Source organism: Python bivittatus, unplaced genomic scaffold, assembly GCF_059951505.1.
Source record: "Python bivittatus isolate LINGU-HERP-01145 unplaced genomic scaffold, Pbiv_v1 ctg000080_np1212, whole genome shotgun sequence".
NCBI classification, from domain to species: Eukaryota; Metazoa; Chordata; class Lepidosauria; order Squamata; family Pythonidae; genus Python; species Python bivittatus.
The window spans coordinates 46,450,105-46,471,491 of NW_028277035.1; the positions used below are offsets into that span (position 1 = coordinate 46,450,105).

The 21,387-nt window shown below is 41.8% G+C and overlaps 1 protein-coding gene across 4 annotated transcripts in view; it reads left to right on the forward strand.

Annotated features, from left to right (window-relative positions):
- The window catches only part of SEMA3F (semaphorin 3F), a 141,696-nt gene that overhangs the window by 103,873 nt on the left and 16,436 nt on the right, over positions 1 to 21,387 (forward strand). For all 4 annotated transcript variants that reach the window (XM_088133997.1, XM_088133996.1, XM_088133995.1 and 1 more), the window contains 6 exons: positions 3,686 to 3,779; positions 8,525 to 8,644; positions 15,455 to 15,594; positions 16,099 to 16,213; positions 18,466 to 18,535; positions 19,321 to 19,465. In XM_088133997.1, coding sequence (XP_087990123.1) covers positions 3,686 to 3,779; positions 8,525 to 8,644; positions 15,455 to 15,594; positions 16,099 to 16,213; positions 18,466 to 18,535; positions 19,321 to 19,465 — 684 coding nt within the window. The remainder of the gene's footprint in view (positions 1 to 3,685; positions 3,780 to 8,524; positions 8,645 to 15,454; positions 15,595 to 16,098; positions 16,214 to 18,465; positions 18,536 to 19,320; positions 19,466 to 21,387) is intronic.

The following is a 21,387-nucleotide window of genomic DNA, read 5'->3' on the forward strand; positions in this document are numbered from 1 at the left end:
TATTTCAAGCAAATGTTGAACTGAAGAGAGGCTGCCTTATAAGTTGCGAGTAGTTTGGAAGGATCAAGGTCATGCTGAAGGTGGGAGGCTGGGGGTGTGGATTGGATACATTTCTGCATGCTGTATAAATACATGTTAATAGTATGAACAGAGAAAGATCCAAAAGTATGGATGCTATTTGCCGTAGCGTGTTTTTCTTTGGGGAATAAGCCAGTTGGACATGTACACAATTACAGATTCTAAATTAATTTTTTTTAGGGGAGGGGAGGGGAGGGGAGGGAGGGAGGGAAACTGTGTAAGACCATTTAATCTGGGGTTTAAAATTACTTGCCAGTACTACTGGCCATGAGATCCCATTCCTAATATGTTTCCTCCTGGATTCCAATGTGATGAAAATCCTTTGCCCTTCTTATATTTGGCAATAGATTTCTACATTGAGTTCAAGATGATGCACCTAAAAAGTTCACAATGAATATGCAGTGCTACACAATGAGCTTGCTGAGGCTGAACAGATTCTTTTGGCCATAATATCAAACAGTTCCATGACTAAATCATTCTACAATAAAATCTAATCTTTCAAACGTTTGCCTGAACATGTTAATTTCAAGTGTTGATGTTATTTTGTAACATTTTAGTTCACAAAGTGAACTAAACTGAATTTAAAGAATGCATTTTAAACAAAGATTGACTAATTTCTTTGGTGCTGAAGGCAATAGATGTAATTCTTTAAAGCAAACAGATTTGTGTGTTTCTTGTACTCATATTCCACCTTCCAGCAAGTTGGGGTGACTCCTATTATTAAAATGTAACAAAATACATGGAAAATTGATGGTGAGTGTGTTTAGATAGATGGAGGAAGTGTTTACTACACATACACAGATGCACACATATACGTGTGTGTGTGTGTGTGTGTGTGTCACATATTTTGGGGAAATAAAAGTATTTAAAGCTGAGAAAAATTAAAAGGACTTTCAAAGGAGTCCCCCTGAAAAGATTTGTTCTGCCACTGCTCACTAGAGGACAGATAGAGAAGGGAGGCCCTTAGAAGAACTCAATACCGTATGTATGGCCAGGTGATTTTTCAGCCGTCCTTGCCCCAAGGGAAAAAAGGTCCCTGCACTTCCGGTCAAAGCCCTGCCATTATTCGAAAGTTCTGTCTACCTGAATTTCTGAGAATATTCTGATGTACCTGGGCTGTATCCAGGCTAACATTATGTGGCATTTGGGGCCCAAATGAGACTGGGCTCTCCACTTCCTTATCGGCATAATCACATCTATCATTTCACTTTGTTCATTCATCCCAGCGAATGTCTCTTGGGTTGCTCACGCTAACTCAGCTCATTCTGCTGAAAATCGCTGACTTTAGCCATTCTTCAGGGAAAGATGGGGCACGGTTCATTTTGCCTAGATAAACCCCTCTTTAAGATGGCATTTACACTAAAGCCTAGTGGTATGGATGTTGTCAAAAGGAAGGACCAATAATAGTTAATATTTTAACCATGTATCTTACATTCTGCCTCATGCTCCTTCTATCTTAGGGCACAAAGCTATTAAACATTTATGATTTCCAATTTTTGGTTTGAAAATAAAGACCCTAAGAAGTTCCTGCTTTAATTTTTGTGAGAATTATCTATTAATAAATAGCCACAATTCTTGAACAGTATCTCTACAATGCTTGGTTATCTGCTTATATTTGAGCTTTTGGCTAGAAAATGCAGGAAAACATGTTGTAAACCATGAAAAACATGTTGCAAACTACATTTTTCATGGTTAATAAAGGTCTAATTGTGCTTCTTAACTGACTTTGCATTATTTTTGTTTTAAAATGCCTTTGTTAATATTTCTGAGAAAATTTATTTTAACATTTTCAATATGTATTTCCCCCAAGAGATTAATAATATAAAATAGTGATGTCCCTGTCTTATTTATTTCAAGATGGGTCAAACAATCTCCCTCTGAAATAAGTGAGAATTAAAAGAGTTATATTAAGTGTTATGCCAAATGTTTCTATCAAGCTATCAAAACACAAAATGCATCTGAACTTTTTCAGAGCCTTTGTTTTTGTTTCTGGATGGTTCCTAACGCAATAAAGCAGCGATTTCCTAACTATTTATTAATAAGAGCTACTCCTGGGCTGCTGCTTTTCCCAAAAGTGAATTCTACCATCCTGGTTGGGCAGGACATCTTCATGGCTCTTTGTGCACCTACTGACTTTTCCAGCAACCCCTTAAAAAGGGCAGAAGTGAATCTCGACATACCATTTCAGAGTTAGGAAGTAATTAATTTCATTTATTCTGCAACTTTCAGCCTAACATCTAATGTCTGGATTTTATCAACCCGATTCAAGGTTTGTCTGCTCTCGAGTATCTTCAGAGGAAAGTGTGATAGATTTGCTATTAAGTGTTCTTTCATACCAAGGAAAGGATGTAGCTTGTTACAAGACAGCTAATGGTTATCCGAAGGTCCCTGAAGTGTTTAGCTGAGAGATATGATTTGTGCCATATTCACATTTATCTCAGTTTAATATATCCTGATTACATTTCAGCACCAATTCAAATACTGTCAAAAACAGTGTGTCACTGCATTACTTAAACATTTCTATATGTGGATTGGTGTCACTTAAGAATAATTTGGGGTAGCTAAACATTTTCCTCAGATGTCTGCACAGTGCAGTTATTTCTCTCCACTGAATGCTCATAATCAATGAAAATTTCTCCAGGCCTGCCAATGATCTGAAAGTATGATACAGCAGGTTGATATGATTGAAAAAATGGGCTTTCTTGGAGAGGTTCCTGCTCTTTGCCTTCAACACAATGTGTGATGATTCCATGAGACGGTGAGCTCTAGAAGTATGATTTGCATGCAACGTCTTGTAATATAACAGCATGCAGGAAAAGGTGGTGGAAGATAGCAGTTTAATATTAACTATTCCTTTTTTCTATCAAAAAACAGATTTACTGTATTTGGGCCCAGAAATGTGGTTTTGGCAACTCAGATGTAAAACAGATACTTGGGGCTTGAATGATATTTCCAAAATAAAGTGGTTGGGAGGGCTGTGCTGTGGCTCTTGTGAGACACACCTGAAATATGGTTCAGAACCATTGCACCTGAACAGCACAGCACTTGCTAGAATGACCTGAGAGCATCCAAGAAAATGCTCCCAGTTGGCCATTTAAACCATGCATTAAGAACAATGCCTGTTCTAACTTCTCTTGCTGCCATTGCACCTTCTAGTCCAATGCTGATGGGATGTTCAAAACATGGAGTCTGCTTTAAAATGGATCTCATTGATGGGGCAAAAGCTGTCTTTTATGGGGTGAATCATTTGTTTAAGCGTGCAGCAGGATTTGGTGCTTTTCTCCATTCTCAAACAAAAATAGAATTTAAAAGGGACACCACGGCATGGGGTTGGTGTGGAAGTGTCTGCTCTGTATGATGAGCTGATCTGCTCTTCACTCAGAATCAGCCACCATGCATGGTTCAAGGCCACTTTGAGGGAGCAGACATATTATGACCAGAATTGTCTAAATTCGAGTGTTTGGGTGAAAATTCTACCCCAGAAACGATATGTTTGTATTCTATCATTCATATATATAGTGCCTTATATCTGATGTGGTTGGAGACATCCAGAATAAAGGTATGTGATAACGTAGATGGTATATCCCTCTCTTGCCTTGTATTCCAGGATTATATATTCTACTTAGAGCCAGAGAAGTTGGAGTCAGGCAAAGGGAAATGCTCATATGACCCGAAGGTGGACACAGTATCAGCATTAATAAGTGAGTTTCTTGGCTGTATAATGTCAGTCTTTCTAGTGAGTAGTATATTAGACAACAACAACAACAAAAACCCTAAAAGAATTCTGTGGTCCCTCCTTGCATTTGAAGGAGCCAGAAAACTCTAGAATCCTTCTAAAGGCACCCAAGAAATTTGGTAGTGAGATTCTTTAGCCCAATGAGTTCCTGAGAATTCTTACAAGGAAATGCAGCGAAAGTTATTCAGATTATGTTTATTCATTTTCACTTATTAAATAAGGGATTGCTTCTCCCACTGATGTATGACATTGAATTATCAACTATTACTCTGCCATAATTAATTCGTTAATGAAGTGAACTTGATGTACCATTGATTATTGAAGTCTCTCAGCACTTTACAATAAAAACATTTACAATCAAAGCACTAGAAACAGTTAAAATAGCAATAAAAACCAATGAAAAGAATGAATAATTAAAATCAACAATTAAGAGTTAAAAGTTAATTTTAAAAGGTGAGTATGAACAAACTTTATAAAAGCTAATAAAGACCTTAGATCCCTCAGCACTGCACAAAGTGTATTCCAAGGAACAGGGCTGGCAACAGAGAGGGTTTTACACTGAATCACCACATGAGGTGAATCTTCCCAGAGAATTCAGCAAGCATGGAAGTAAATACAGAAGGAGACGTTCTGTCAAAATATCCTGGACCTAAGCAATATAGAGCTTTAAAGATAGTGATCAGCACTTTGTATTTTGCCCAGAAATAATAACAACAACAACAACAACAACAATAATGTTGTTGGTTCAATAATAAAATAACACTGGGAGGAGGAGGAAGGAGACGGCCCCCTCACAACCCAAAGCGACTCAACGGCCTGTGAGCTCGCAGAAGCAATGCATATAGAAGTGAACTGCTTCTTTGCTGAGCTTATTAGCACAACACCAATATGCAAGTCAGGTCTTCCTCCACCAGTGTTCCAGCCATTTACCTTGCTGCTGAAGCTCCTGCAATCATCCACGTATCACGGGGCCATTCTTGAAGCAGGTTGGCAGAGTTAGAGTGCTACGGAGCATTTGCGCTGAGGGCCCTAGCAAACTCCCTATTGCAGCCACTAATATGGTCATAAACAGATGGCGTTCTGTTCATGGCAATGAAGAAAACTAATCTCCACCTATGGAATTCCTCCCTGATCAGAACCAAATACCAAATCAAGTCTCTGGTGAGCACCATGTGCAGACCTTGGGACAAGATGGGATAGACATATAGTTGTCATGGCTATGAACTCCTGAGATACTCCAGATAAACCAGCCTGATAGTGGATATTGAAATCCACCAACATCGTAAGTCTAGGGGTCTGCAACACCAATTCCAAGACCAGCTCTCTCAGCCCAGCCAGGAACTCCTTTAGACTGCAAGGTGGAAAGTCTACAACAGAATCCCAACTCTATCCCCAGCCCCAAAACTGAGACACTTACATTAAACATGCACTGGTTCTCTCACTAGGTGAAGGAGATACTGTTCTTATGCATTACATCCATGCCATCTCTTTGATGATCTTTGTTTGATTTTGAGCCAACTTGGTATTACAGAGGAATAAGACCACAACCTTTGAGGGCTTCAAATAACTGTCCAAGGCTTGAGAGCTGAGAAGGCCACCTGAAGGAGAAATACAGTAACTCTATAATTCTATTTTCCCCTCCACTGTAATGGTCTGCTGGCCACTCAGTGCCAAATCTTCTATTCCCTACCACTACTGTGATTGCTACGCTAGGTTCTGTAAATGGAAATGTAAATTTAAATATAAACCCTGCCTTCCCACATTACAAGACATGCTTTAACAGTCAATTAATACTTTCAAAGGATATCTGTGTGTGTATGTGCGCAAATAAATGTAAATCCATGCATACAAAGGAACCTCAAGTCCAGCATCAAAGTTAGGAAAACCACTGGGAACCATTAGTATTAGGCATCCACCAGACAAAGTAGAATTACTACTACTACTACTACTACTACTACTACTATTCCCAACACCCAGTGACTCTGGGCAGTTTACAAATTGTTTAAAACATTAAAAACAACAAAAAAACAAAAATGAAGATTAAAGATGGCAAGAATAACAGAGCCGGAATAACAACCCACACATTCTAAAGGGGCTTCACTCACCTTCACCAATCCCTAGGTGAAGAGCCAGGTCTTCAGGGCCATTGGAATCTCAGGGGGTACCTCATTCCAGAGGGCAGGTGCGGCTGCAGAGAAGGTGTGCTTCCAGGGACCCAATATATGGCTTTGTTTATTCGAACCTGGAGCATGCCAACCCTGCAGATCGGATCAACCAGGCAGATACTATGGGATATCCTCTGTAGTTATTCCTTCCCAGCATTTCACCTCTCAACAGTAGGCCAGGTAGGGCTTCACTCCCCATCCCAATTTCCTGGCTGCCATCCAAGGGCAGTCCCAATCACTCCATATGCACACATCTTCATGCTACCAGGTGCTTGCATTTACTCCAGGAATGGCAATCTCTTGGTGTTGCTCCCTTTTGGGGTCTCTAGTCAGGCTGTAGCCCTAACCAGCCAGCTTTAAACACAGTTCTTCCTGAGAGTCTGCTAATAGCTGGATAGTAAGTGCTCCCATCTTGTTCTGCGCTAGTAAGCAATAAGAGCTTTACTTCAGGACCAAGCAGACTGCAGCCCCAGCGGTGGAGGAACAGGCAGTAGGTGTAGAGTCCCAGAAAAAAACATTTCTCACCTGCTCCTCTGAAGTTTTCTGCTGCAGCTCCTGCCTTGTGCGGTGGTATCTGCTAGGAAAAGCTGGGCATTGTTTTATACGGAATCAAGAAGAAAGAAAGAAAAGAAAAAGGGTGGAGTAGGAAAAAAAATCCCATCAGGATGTTGAATCCTCTTTAATTCCATTGATCGTATAGTTGCCATAATTTCCTCCTGCATTTTTAATCCCCTTGCCTTCATTTTTTGATAATCAACATGTTTGTGTACGTTTGGCCATATGAAAGAGAAGGGAATGAACAGGTTTTATTCTGTTATTTTGCTACGGGCAGACATATTCCGTTGCCACATGCAGACTTTTCGGCTTTGTGCACCTGCAGATTGATTCCAGCCATGGACGTTCTCTGAACTTTGGCTGATGTGGTGTCTCCCTTCCCCATAGGGCCCTCCCATCTCTTATGTGGGAACCCCAGCTCCACAGATCTTCTCCTTAGGAGGAGGGCTGGAATTACATAAGCTCACAGCAGGGAGATCATTAGGAGTGGTATCATTGTCCTGCTAACCCCAGACTAACTAGTGGCACAACAGCTGCACTGTACTCCCCCCACAGTCAGCTCCAGCACTGGCCGGAGTTCCTTCTTCCCACAAATCTCCCAGCCCCTTGATGTGGCCTGCCAGCCTCTGATTTTGTCCAGGCATCAGTATCCATTTACAGGACAAGCCCCGAAGTTTAAAATTAATCTGGCAGCAGCTGTGACCCCAGTTTGGGAAAAGCAAGAATTGTGCCCCTATGCCAGTAGATCATGGCCTGATGAACAGCTCGGTGAATACCGTGTGGTTCACTATTAAGTTCTCTCTTAGCAGCCGCAGAAAAGCCCCATGTTCCATGCGCATGTGCTTTACTTGCATGTTTGCTTAACAAAACTGCTTAATCAAAAGACGCTTGCTGTTTGCTCCAACAGGCTATTTTAAGTCTTTAAGCGGAGGCGAGGGGTTAGTAGAACCAGACCCCTCCACACCCCCTTGCCTTCTCCCTGCCTTTATTTTCCAAGCTGCTCTCTATGATTATTTGGCAGAAGTTCAGAGCTTGGGCTGAGCCTTATTGTGAAATACTTAAAGGACGTCTAGGTTTCGATTAAGCTGACCTTCAAAATATAGGAATTCAGTGTGGTTATCTTTGCAAGCAGCTTTGGGCAGGGCATTGGAGTTAGGGAAAGATAAGGAAATCTCCGTGCTTACCTCTTGCTCTTTCCCACGTCTTTCTGCCCAATATTGCTTCCTTCTGAGGTACATGCTCCCTTGTACTATTATCTGCAAGTATTTGAAAGTTAGGTTGCTTAGCGAAGCACTAACCTAAGCAGCGGGTCTTGTGACTAACACCTTGAGGCAAAAGGATGAATGGGGGAACATGTTGATAAGATCTCCCCTCCCCACACTTCAGCATTGTTCCTATCTGGGGAAAATTAGACTTTGGTTCAGTTTCTTCTTCTCTTGACAATATATTAAACACCAAAGTTATCACTAATAGAGTCTAAGGGGTTCCTTTTTCTGTTTTCTTGCCAAGAAGATGGGCGGGAGAATAATCCCCCTAAACATGCTTCCCTTCCCAATATTCAATTTGTGTCAGGGTTGTCACCCACAATTCTTGGCACAGAAGAAAAAGGCAGGGAGGGCGCTCCTCTCCAGTATTCTTCTGCTCTGTTCCTAGAATGTTAGGAAGAATCCAGACAATGTTCTCTTCTGTTTGTAGGCATCCCGGGTTTCTTTGTTATCTTTCTTTTAGCAAATCAGTGGAGTGAGTAAATGGGAATCCTGGTTGTGTAGAGTACCCTTGCTTTGTTCCTAGCTTAGGAAAGAGGGTCATTTATTATCATATGCTTTATAACTTTTCCAGCCCTAACGCCCTCCAGAAGTGTTGGACAACTTTTTCCAGGGTTCTCTGCCAGCATAGCTATAATGACAAGAAATTCTAGAAGGCATTGCTCAGAGCGGAACAATTGTCTTCTCTTCCCCCCCCCCCCCTGATTTATGCCTCTTGCCCACAGATGAAGAACTCTATGCTGGTGTCTACATTGACTTCATGGGCACAGATGCAGCCATCTTCCGCACTATGGGCAAGCAGACTGCCATGAGGACTGACCAGTACAACTCCCGTTGGCTCAACGGTAAGTGAGGGGCATTGTGAGGGAGGACAGAAAAGGAGACCATGTTCACCAACCGAGTCCCATGTACATGCCCCAGAGTGGGAAACAGAACTGGTGCTAAAATGGATTTCTTGAGAATTTGTTTCTTCATCCTGTTTGAAAGCAGCAGAAACACTGTGCAGAATTGAGGGGTTCCTGCGCTCACTTTCTTTTGATTGCACTCTGTTCTTATAAGAAAGAAATGCCAGTTAGTAGATTGATATACTAATCAGATACTGTTATGCTTGTGGGACTACCCAGCAACCTCCTTTATTTTTAAATCCCCTCTGTTAATGCACAATGTGTTACGTGACTCTTCAGACCTGATTTCTTGAAAGAATATGGTATCATACCAAGTCATATCAACTTTCTCTGACTGGTTTCTTTTATCTATCCATATATAGCCTGCCCCTAAGGCTCAGTTATGAATCTTCATCAAGCTCTTTGGATCCAGACTCCCTTCTTGGTGCTCTGTGGATCTCTTTTATTATGTTTCCATTCCCATGACACTCTTCATATCCTTCTGCTATACCCCTCTTTCATGTGACAGACACATTTCTCCTTCGGTCTTCATAATATATTGATTCCTGCTTTCTGTTCAATTCCTTTGCTCATACTTTCTGTCTATGCCCAAGAAAACTGGATAGAGTTCCTTTGTTTTTTCATGCTTGTAGCATCAACAGATCTGAAATGCCTCATGGGTGGTTTGACAAGCACAGTGTTGTGGCGATATATACATACATACATACACTCATACATACATATATAATTTAAAGGTTGCCCAACTCCAAACAACTCTGAGTGGCTTACATTGTAAAGGTAAGAGCAATAAAATATTTTTTACAATAACAAATCATAGATATCCAGAAGAGAAAAACCAAAGATAACAACAAAAAGCAACCTATAGAGGCTCCCAAGGCCTGGGAGAACAGCAAGGCCTTAAAAGACTTTTGGAACATCATTAGGGTGGGAGTCATATGGATCTCTGGGGGGATACTATTGCAGAGGACAGGCACCACGAAAGAGAAGGCATGCTTCCTAGGTCCAAATTGTTGAACAAATAGAGGAAACTTTAAAGATGTCCACTCTTCCCAATCTTACCAGATGGGCAGAAACAATGGAAAAAAGGCGATTCCTCAAATATCCAGGCTCTATAGATGATAACCGGTACCAGGAAGCCCAGAGGCAACCATCACCGCTTGTGGAGCAGCAGAGTCACGTGGGCATACCCACCACTGCCCAGACCACTGCACTCTGGATCAGTTGTAGCCTCTGGGTGATCTCCAAGGGCAGCCCCATGTAAAGCACATTGCAGTATTCTGCAAATGTTCCTTTGTTTAGGCTTAGCAAATCAGATTGCTGAAGGCGTCATTACTGTACCAAGTGACAACTGGCCTTTATATAATTTTGTTTAGCCAGCTGGACAAGAGTACAACTATTTTCAGGTGGTTGGCCCTTTGTTTGCTTCCATGACCGTGTCATGGCTCCCCTTTTGTTAATTCAGAAGCAGGCTGTTCCTGGCATTATTTCCCCCTACAAAGCTGATGGTAAAGGGCAGGTTTGTATTCTTGTCATTTTTGATAACTGATCCAGAGCATTTAATCTCCTGCCACATCTTCTCCAGCATGCATCATGGAATGGGATCCAATGAGAAAAGATCTGAGCCTCCTGTTGGTTGCAACTCCAGCTGTTAAGGAACAGCAAAAACAGCTGAGTAAACTGAGGTTGAGTATCATGTTTAGAGGAATGTCATTTTAGTAACCTGAAGAGAGCTATCAGTGTAAGCAAATGCTGGATTACATGGGCCACCATATGCCTTGGCAATTCTTAATACTGATGCTCTAAAGAAAATAACCAAACAGCTCCAAATTGCAAGCCTTCTAGAAATTCTTACGAGTTTCTGAAACTGGACAGGTGTGCTTGCAGCGACATAAATCTTACGGCAGAGTTTCTCATACAAAGGAATGTTTGCTACAAATTGTGATGGTTATTGGAAATGGACATTTAAATAATCGGGCTTTGGATCTCCAGGATATTTCATGTCTCCAATAGCAAACAGTAATCAGTGGGCTTGGTATGCTCACTGCAATGCTCTCCTTTTGGCTGTATTCAGTAGAAGATAGGAAGATCCCCTTCCCAGAGTATCTCTGCCCCTGCAATGCCAGGCAAGCGGAAACCACCAAGCACGTCTTTCTCTCCTGCCCGTCATACAGAGACACCCACCTCACTAGGTTGTCAGGCCATACAAACCCATTTTACATCTTCCCACTACTTTCTGATTCCCACATAGCACATAACGTGGTCAGGTTCTGCCCAGCAACATGCCAAACCTGCTTGGTATTGACTGCTGGCTAGAACCAGTCATGCTCAATACATGCCTGACTATTATATTGCTATCTCTCATGGGTTGTTATTCAGTGATACAAATTCTATTGCAACAGCTTTTTTTTCTTTTAGTGTTTTTTTCGATAGCACAGAATATTATCTTATTATATTTTATTCATCACTTGAATTTTAGTTAACCTAATAGCTTTTTTCAGTTTTATAGCAATTTTGTAGCTTTTCCCTTACCATCTTTTAACTCTGTAGTCTTCACAAGTCCTAGACTGTTCTTACGTTACAGTTGTCAATTTTACAGTTTTTACTTTATGCTGGTAGAAATATTGTACTATGGACTTGTAAACTGTAGCAGTTTAGCAAGGATGCAAGAAATGCTTTAAAACATTATTATTATTATTTTTTTGTCTGCGCTCAGTCATTGCTGACCCTGCAGTGACTGCTTGGACGAGTCCTTGCAGTTTTCAAGGCAATTGTTTTTCGGAAGTGGTTTGCCAGAGCCTCCTTCCTAGGGCAGAGCCCAGCTGGCGGGCACAGGAGGCGGGGTTTCCATTGCTTCATGCCCTTTTCGGGTGCGCACGGTTTTTCGCGCTTACCGGCAACTGCTCCCAACTCCTTTTTGCAAGGCGCCGCCAGCATTTTTCCTCCCACCAGAGTGAGAGTCCGCATTTATCTACTCACGAGTTTTCGACCCGTTGGGTTGACAGGAACTGGGGAGGAAACAGGAGCTCACCCTGTTATCCACGTCCAGGAACAATTTTAGATGTAGAATGAAACAAAGATGTTGGTATATGCCACCTTCAAATATGGCTACCGAGTTTTTTATGAAGTCATCTATCACTGTTTGGCATGGGTTAAAATAATTTAAGCAAATATTTCCAGCTCTAAAAGTCATGAACTGATCTGAACACATCATAAACTAAAGTTAAAGTATGTTTAATGCTACCAAACATCCTGTGGAAATCTAATTTTGACAGGAAGATGGGAAAATTGCTGTAAAGACTAGAACACAGAAATTATAGCAAAAATATGGTTTTGGAGTGTTATATTAATTTAATTAATTAAGATCACATTACACTTCCTGACAATTGGCCAAATACAATTTTGACTTAGACGATCTGTGGACATAATCTACAAATAATCGAATAGTGTCTATACTGTGATGGAAGTAAAGTGTATTGCCAGGCAAGACATATGTATATATTTTGCTATATGAAGCAAGGTAGCATGTCAGTGGCTACACTGAAATCATGACTGAATGAAACCTCACAAAGTCTTCATGAAGGTGCAAAAGCAGTGTTTAGTGATGGCAGTGATAGAAATGACCTTTGCAGTATGGCAGGAAGCCTGGTGAAAAGAAGTTCAACAATATAGAAGACTTCAGAGCTTGGCACAGTGATAGCCCAACTTTGGTTATCATCAACTGATAGGAGAACAGGTGTCCATAAAAGCACCTACAGAGTTGATGAAACTTACTCATAGCAATATGCCTCCGACCTCCCTGAAAACACAGGCTATGTCCAAATCGATGCATAATGTTCCAAGTTATAATTGTTTTCCTGAATGTAGCCCAACCATGCCATGAAGTAATATATGTTCTGAAAAGAAGCTTCATTTCTTCTTTTCTTAGTCATCCTATGCACAGCTGAGCTACTGAGGACACCTTCCTTTACATGCTAATGCATAGGATATGTGTATAGGAGCTGAATGGAAAACAAGCTGATGCAAGGAAAGAAAGCCCTGAACGTGGTTTCTGTGCAGAAGAACTAACAAATTTGGGAGGGCTTTGTTTCTTAAATTTTGAGAAACTCTGCCTCAGCACTTTTAACTAGCATTTACCCACCCATTCCTATTCACTCTTTTCAAGCTCTGCTTTGTAAGGAAGGAATCCTATATTTCCTCGATTTACATTACAAATGAGGTGACGTAAGGAATAGAATTCAGGAGTGCCCCCCAGTAGACTACAGCACAGTTAGTCATACCGTTTGCTACATTTTCTGCTGAGCTGTGGTGAATGGCTGCTGAACTCGCCGAGCACTGTGTCAACATTTTTTTTTCTGTTGGCTGAGATAAGGCTTGCCTTGGGGACAACTAACATCCCATCCCAGGAAGGTGCTTCAGTGCAGAAAACAGCAAGGGATGTGGAATTCTTTCCAACAGCAGTCTAGTTTAAAAAAAAAAGTGGGGGTGGGGTGTGAAGCATTACTTAAAGGAATTTTCAAAAGCTTTTTTTAAGTGAAAAAATTCAAACCAGAATTAATTTACAGAGGTAAATCTTCAAGGCAAATTGCATGCTATAGGCACTAAGAAAGGGATTAAAAATAATGCTATCAACATGGCAATGTTCTTATACTCAGCTATGGCACATGCACATCTGGAATATTGTGTACAATTCTGGTGGCCACATTTGAGAAAGATTACAACAAAGCTGAAAAAACGCAGAAGAGGGCAATCAAAATGGTCAGAGGCTTCAAACACCTGTCCTTTAAGAAAAAGCTAGGTCTTTACACAGCATGTAATTAAGCTATGGCGGTGGTCACTAATTTCAATGACTTCCAAAAGGGATTGGATGAATTCAAGGAGTACAGGTCTACTGCGCCATTGGTCTTCAAGACTCTAGGATCAAGAGAGCCACAGCAGGGGATTGGCACGTCTCCATCTCCTGCTTGTGAACACCCAAGAGGCCACTGTGAAAAAACAAAATGCTGGAAAAAGATGGACCTTGACCTGATTCAGCATTCGTATAGCCTTATTTATTGTGATGTGCTAAAACTATAGGATTTGTGTAGCCCAGTAAGCCGTCTGCATGGCTAATGTTCATGAGCTGAGGTAGGTCGGACCAGCTGAAGACATAAGGACATACCAGATGCCTGGCAGTTACATGAACTGGCCCATACTGGTCCCTGAAAGTGGGCTAAAAGCTGTATTTATTTAATTTAGTTGCTTGAATGTGTAGTTGGTTTTTATTTTAAAAACTGTTGTTATACTATGCATTTTAACCTTTCCATAAGTCACTTTGGAACCTGTGTTTTATTCATTTTATTACTGGTATTTGTATGCCACTGGGGGAAAAAAGCAATGAACTGTATGCCTTCTTAAAGACTCACTTAGTTGTTATTGGCATAAGCTTTATTGCACTCGAACCAATTTTGTTAAATGCAGTAGTCCTAAATTCTGCAGTGAAAAAACAACTACAACACATCTAAACTGCTCTTCTTTTACTCAACTGAAATTCCAATATCCTTTTAGGATCCAGAAAATTTGGCTAATTACATCACAGTTCCTGAAAAGCAAAATTAATTTGTGAGAATGGAAACATAAACCAGTGGTGGTGAATCTTGCTGCAATTGCATTATTAAAATTGCTTCTATTATTTGACCAGTTGAGGGTAGAATTCTAAAGTTCCAACTTTTGGGGAGGCTAAGATTCAGATCCAGAGCCAGTTTGGTGCAGTGGTTAAGGCATCAGGCTAGAAACCAGGAGATGGTGAGTTCTAGTCCCACCTTGGGCACAAAGCCAGCTGGGTGACCTTGGGCCAGTCATCCTCTCTCAGCCCTAGGAAGAAGCAGGCAAGGGCAAACCACTTCTGAAAAACCTTGCCAAGAAAACTGTAGGAACTAGCCCAGACAATTGCCAGGAATAAAAAACTGACTTGAAGGCACCAAAGAAAAAAAAGTCAGATCAGGTTTCTGGTATGTGAACACAGATGTTTCAAGCTAATTTCCCCACGCGAGCTATTCAGAAGAGACACTGCAGGTCTTCTTCTTCAAACAAGAGTTCTCCAAACAAAATGTGTGCTCCTAAGAGTGGGACCTAGCCTTTGGCATGCCGCAACTTACTTTCAGTCTAGATCACTTTTCAATTGAGAATTTAATTTCAGATAAAAGAATCATGTCCCAGACAAGGCTACAGAAGATGTGAGGCAAATAACTGCAATTAACAGAACAAGTAATATGTTCCATTGTAATATGCTAGGGAAATTTGCCAGTTGATAGAGTCTCGAGCCAGTTAACTTGGCAGTGCTTTGTATTCTGAAACAATAAGCTAAGTTCAAGCCTTAACTACAGCAGATTGGGAGCATGAAAAGAAAATGGAGGGATGCTCCTTTTTCAGTGGGGTGAAGCCTGACATCAAAATGCTGGGGAGGAATCGTACAGACTTCGTTGTACTGGCATTCTCTAGATTCCTGATGTGCAAGTTTTCTAGGCTGAAGACCACATTTGGCCTTTGAGTTCCAGAAGGGGTGTGAGGCAAAATGTAGGCTCTGGTCATGTATTTCATCATTTCCCCCTTCAAATTAGCTTTTGAAAACAATGTCTAGAAATGTCTGGAGGCCACACCAAAGCTTTCAAGGGCTCAGTTTGGGCACGCAGTTCTAAATTTCTGGAGACCAGAAAGAATATTCTCCCAATTCTTTTCTCCTAGTAATGCTCTTGATTTCACTCCCCTCTGCAGATCCAGCATTTGTCCATGCCAAGCTCATCCCAGACAGTGCTGAGAAAAATGATGACAAGCTATACTTTTTCTTCCGAGAAAAGTCCACCGATTCGCCACAGAGCCCGGTTGTCTACTCCCGCATTGGACGCATTTGCTTGGTGGGTGCAGAAGAACAGGACTGGGTGTAGTTGAGAGTTTCCCATAAAAAAACTACATCACCCTAAACATTTCTGTATTCCCCCATCCACCCTTTCTGAAAGGTAAAAAACTCCTCTGCTGCCATTGTTCTGCAGCTAGAATATCTGTTCTTTCCCATACAGTCATTTCTCTTGCTCTGTTCCCAAGGCTTTCCCCGTGAGAACATTTTTTTTAAAAGAGTCTAATATTCCAGTTTCAGTGCAAGCCTAAAAATAAACCCTATTGATTCCAGTATGATTAAGCTGCAGATGAAAACTATAGCCTCTGTGGGTTTTTTTTTTTTTTTTAATACATGACATTTATATCCTAGACGGAACATATAGTACCTCTATATTGTTCATTATAACAACAACCTGGTGAAGTGAGTTGTGCTGAGAGTGAGAGTGACAGGCCCACCCTTAACCACTGATCTTCCATGATTGAGATAGAATTTCAACCTAAATCACGGCTCTTCTTTGGTTTAGAATGATGACGGAGGCCATTGCTGCTTAGTAAATAAATGGAGCACATTCCTCAAGGCACGACTCATCTGCTCTGTGCCAGGGCCCGATGGAATTGAAACACACTTCGATGAACTCCGTATGTATATTCAGGGCAGGGATTGCATGGAGGAGGGGGGCAGAAATGGAGAGAGATGAGGGAGTATGTAAGAGGGTAATTGAAGCCCTAAGCAATTTAGGAGATGGCCTAGGCTGTGAAGCTCAGACAAATTTCCCACTGGCAGTTGATAGATCGGATCTGCTCCACAGACTGTGCTGATATCTCTGGAAAAAATGTTTGTCTAGTTTTCACTTAAAATGAAAAACCTTTCCCCCCCCCCCCAATTCTAAACAAAAATGAGATGTTTTTCTCGGTCAGAGGGCAGAGCTGAGATTTCTTGCTGGGTCTGCTTAAGGTGGAAAAGGGGGAAAACTCTATACTGAAGTTTATCTTCAGGATATCTGATAGCAGTTCAGCTCTGTCATCCATGTGGCTCATGGCTGGTGGAACTACTTCAGCCTACTCCGAGGTGCCAAGGTGGGGATGTCTGCCTTCCATGCAAAGCATTCCACAAGTTAATTGAGTAGAAAAGTATGATATAATTTGGATAATGAAAAAAATAGTGTGGCTTGAAGAGACAGCAAGAACACCCATTCGGATAAATGAAACCATGGATATGTGCCTAAAACCAAGAAAACTAAAATAGCACTTGGAAAGATTCAGTAAACGTTAAAAGGCGATTTGGAAACTTTGATGGAAGGGTTAAGGCAGGAGGTCAGAGCAGGGGAGATAAGAAACAGTAACAGCAGTGTCTTTTGACAGGATCTTTTAAAATGTGGGATTTGTCAGCCATGAATGAAATGCTCTGCCAAAAAAAAAAAAAATCACTTTTCTCAAAGCAAATTTGTGTGCTACTGTCCTCATGTCCTACCTGCAGGCTTTCCAGAATTTGCAGTTCAGATGGCTGTTGTAGGAAAACAGGACATTTGACTTAAAATAGGCCTTTTCTTAAAGGAATTCCTTTGATATAAGCAGCACTGCAGCAAAACCTGATTCTAAACAGGCTGGTCAGATTCGTTTGGGAAGCCCCGTGACAATTTGTTTCATCATGTTACATTGACCAGCTTTCAGCACTTGCAAAAAAGGAAGAATAAGAGTGAAAAAGAAAGCTTTGAGTTGCCAGATGTAAAGATCAGGGCTGGCTTTGAGGTAATGGAACCTCTTTCAGGCAGGGAGCCTGCTTAACCTCCTGATAGCTGTTGTATTTGGGGGCAAGGAGAAGATGAGGGGCTCCAGGGCCAGCGTGATTAAAGTTGGGGATCCCATTTGCTAGAGAGGCTGCAGCAAGCTCTTAGCCAGCTGCTTGTCAGCTTCCTCTCAACACCAGCTAAACAGATGGCTGTTGGTCATTCTGGGAGAAGTCCCACTGTAGCTTTTAGCACCTTCAGAGGGCTTTGATGGCTTCTCTGCTGCCAAGGCACAAGTTAGCATTGTGCCTTTCCTATGCTTGCTTCGCCTCACTTCCTCAGAATTATTACCAGATGGTTCACAGTCTATCTTCGTTCCCTGGGTTCTTCTGGAATCTCTTGGCAGGGCTCCTGCCTGCTTACCAGAAGGATCTCTTCGATCAGCATCTGAGGCTGAGTTAGAAATAACATCTGTGGTACTTCCCTCTGCAGGGACATTTTTGATTCCCAGTTGGGACTGAAATGAAAGGTTAAATAAAAACTGAAAACTGAGCATGTCTGAAAATCGGCTGAAACATGAAAAAAAAAAAAAAAGAGTGGTTTTAGGCAACCCAGGTCTAATCAATGATCATTACTTGTATTTTAAACACTTTTTCTAATCCAGCATGATAAAAGGGATTTATTAGATGTTATTGCAGATTTTAGTTGGTGTGTAGATTATAATAGATTAATGGAATTTGGCTTAACCTCTTTCACCGTCCAGTAGACTCAGGTCTCCTCTGATCCGTTGCAGCTCTGCATCTGCATTAATCCCCCCAGGGCACTGGGCTGAGTTGAGCTGGGGTAGCTAGCTTTGGCAAAGACAGTGAGTTTCCCGACTATTTGCACCACTTTGTTACGGCAGAATTATATGCTAGAAGAGACAGGGAGTGCCAAAGCCCCAAATCCGTTTCTCTTTAGGTCACTATGGATTTGATCTGATTATTTTATTCCTACTAGTCCCCCTGCCAAAGGTAGGTAGCTCCACAAAGGAGGGCAGGATATCTGCCAAGAAAGCTGCTCCCAGTATAACTGGGTTAACTTCAGATCCCTTTGATTGTCTACCGCTGCATCATTAGGACAGTCAGTTGTGCTGTGTGACTGATTCTCTCCTTTCTCTTCAAGAGGATGTCTTCATCCAGCAGACCCAGGATGTGAAGAACCCCATCATTTATGCTGTGTTTGCAGCCTCGGGGTGAGTGCTTCCTCTGGTACTCATAATAATCTATCCTCTAGTCTTTTTGAGCAAAATCCGCAGGCTTAACTTGAAGTCAAAATAATGGTAAAAGCAGATGCCACTGACACCATTCTGTGCATATTGGCCGCCTGCTCCCTGCTGAGCCAAGGAGGGTTTGGAACTAAGGTTGTCGCAGAATTTTTGGGCAGAGCTGGAACAAAGCCCAGAAGTTCTTGCTTGCCAAGCGTAGGGTTTTCCCACAAACCGCACCCTAGCAGCTGTAGTTGATGACTTGGTCATCTAGGGAGGAAGGCAGGTGGTGACTCCTTCCCCTCCCCAAGACACATTTTCACCCAGAAGGATCAAGGAAGCATCAGGCCCTTTCTTAGTTCAGGCAGCAGCAGCAGCAGCAGCAGCAGCAGCAGCCCGTGCCATTTTCCTCAATGCTTGTAACAGTAATGACTAATCCTGGAATGTTATGTCATTGGGAACATGGCTGGATAACTCAAAAGCAGCTGTTTGGGGCTGGCCCAAAAAACCAACATTGCTTTCTCTCTCTCTCTACCCCAAACCCTTGCTAATCCAGGTTTCTTGGGGCTCTGGGTCATTGCACATGCTATCAGAGGTTTAAGGGAATTCCAAGAGCTTGCCAACAACCAAGGATGAGTGAAGAGGAATGTTCCCCCATTGCAGCCGTGAAGGGCAGAAAAGAAAAATGCAAATGACAGCTAGCATTTTTACATGAAAGAGATTATTAATGTCTGAGATGAATGTGGAGCTGTTGTTTGTCTTTCTTTGCACAGGTCTGTGTTTAAGGGTTCCGCCGTGTGTGTCTACTCCATGGCTGACATCCGCATGGTCTTCAATGGACCGTTTGCCCACAAGGAAGGTCCCAACTATCAGTGGATGCCTTACACTGGCAAAATGCCTTATCCCCGTCCAGGCACCGTAAGCAGGGGTTAGATCGCCAGTGGGTTCCTCCTCTCTCAGACTGCCTTGGGATGTTGATCCCTCTTCCAGATGAAATCTATGTTCTCCCAAGAATAAAGGTTTTATATGTGACCATTTGCCCTTTGGATGTGTACATAAACAAATATTTATGGATCAATGAGATGTATGGAAGTGTGCAAGAGTGCGTGCACATACACACAGTTAAGGATTCATTTCTGTGTATCGCTTCCATTAATAGAATTCATTTGTGAGGTCAAGATCCAAAATGAAATTCATTGATAGGGGAAAGAGTTTTTTAGATGACATGTTCTTTGGCACCTCTAGCTAAAGGATTTTAAGTACTAGGGCTAATAAAGAAGATCTCTAAGTAAAACCTCAGAGAAATACTCCATAGTTGTGAAAACTAGAAAGACCTGGGTGCTCCAGTAGTCTAACTAAGCTCTTCTCCTTTCTGCATTTTTCACAGTTACAGAGAAAGATATTACTGATGACATTCCCTGTTGGAAAATGTCTTAAGCTGTTCTTCCTGTTGATCCAACTTCTGCTTTGATAGCCCAGTTGCTTTTCTCCTTCTTCCCCGGTTCCCCTTCTGCCTGCATGCTGGGATTCTCTGACACTTATTGTATTTCCTTCCCAGTGCTTCCCCAGCCTCTTCAGTATCATGTCCTTTGGTAGAGCACAGCTCACTTCTTTCCAGTTCTGTTCAGCGCTCAACATTTGGCCACCACGTGTGAGGCTGATTAGCATTTCCTCTCTAGATTGGTGGTCTCTAGACTCACTTACTGGCATCCCTTCTTTGTTGGCAAAATATTCCAAAATAAGGAGAATTCATTGTTTCATTTCGCTGGCTCAGAGAGTGCGGTTTTCCAGTCTCTTTTACTTGTACAACCCACAGGGCCAAAAAGAGCCGGTCTTTGCTATATATGGGGAGGCTTCCAGAAAACTCAGAGAACAGGCTGGGTTTGGCTCTCGCAGCTGAGCAGCTGTTTCAGGTGGGATTAGGAGTTTTTTTTATGAGCATTACTAAAACACTCCATAATCTAAGAATTACATTGCTGTTGGCAAACGAGAGACGCACAAAGATACTTCAGCCTAAGAGGCTCAGCCTGGTAAAGAAACGAAAAGCAAACTGAGGGAGATGCTGAAAGGGTTGGATCTCTTTAAGACCAGGTCTGGAGGAGAAGGCCCGCTGGCTCCACTTGGCAACAGGTTCTCTGCCCTGTAAACTCTTTAAATCTTTCCTTCTCCCAGAATGAAAACAGTATTTTTATTTTCATTTAGTTAGTTAAGCTTACATCCTGCTTTTCTATTCAGTTGAATACCCAAGAAAACTAATAACAAAGATATAAAAATACTGAACAAAAAACCCGCAAAGCATTCTAACATGAACATACAGGCAGTCCCAGTTTAAGAACGAGTTCCATTCCCAAGGTCTGTCCTTAAGTTGAATTTGTATGTAAGCTGGGACAGTATTATTGTATATTACTGTATAAATAGTATTTTGTATTTAACTCAAATCATTTTGTATTTAACTCGAATTTTGCTACAGTAGGCTCCGTTCTTAACTATGGGTTGTCCTTAAACCAGTCATTCTTAACCCAAGGACTATAGTCCTACACAGTCCTATCCCACATTACTTTGGTAGCTGGTTCTTGTGCCTTCAGGTGAGGAACAAAAGAGAGAATCCTTTTATGGAAAGCAGCCAAGGTCCATTACATCCATTTGTTGGATTTGTATCCTGCTTTTCTTCCAGGAGCTCAGAGTGGCACACTTACCACTCCCTCCTCCAGTTCTTCCCAGGCTAAGAGAACGTGAGATTCCATGGCTGATGGTGGATATGTACTTAGCCACTATACTATACTAGCTTATGGAGGAGATTATACCGGGAGTGGGGACAAATAGAAAGCACTTGGAAGATT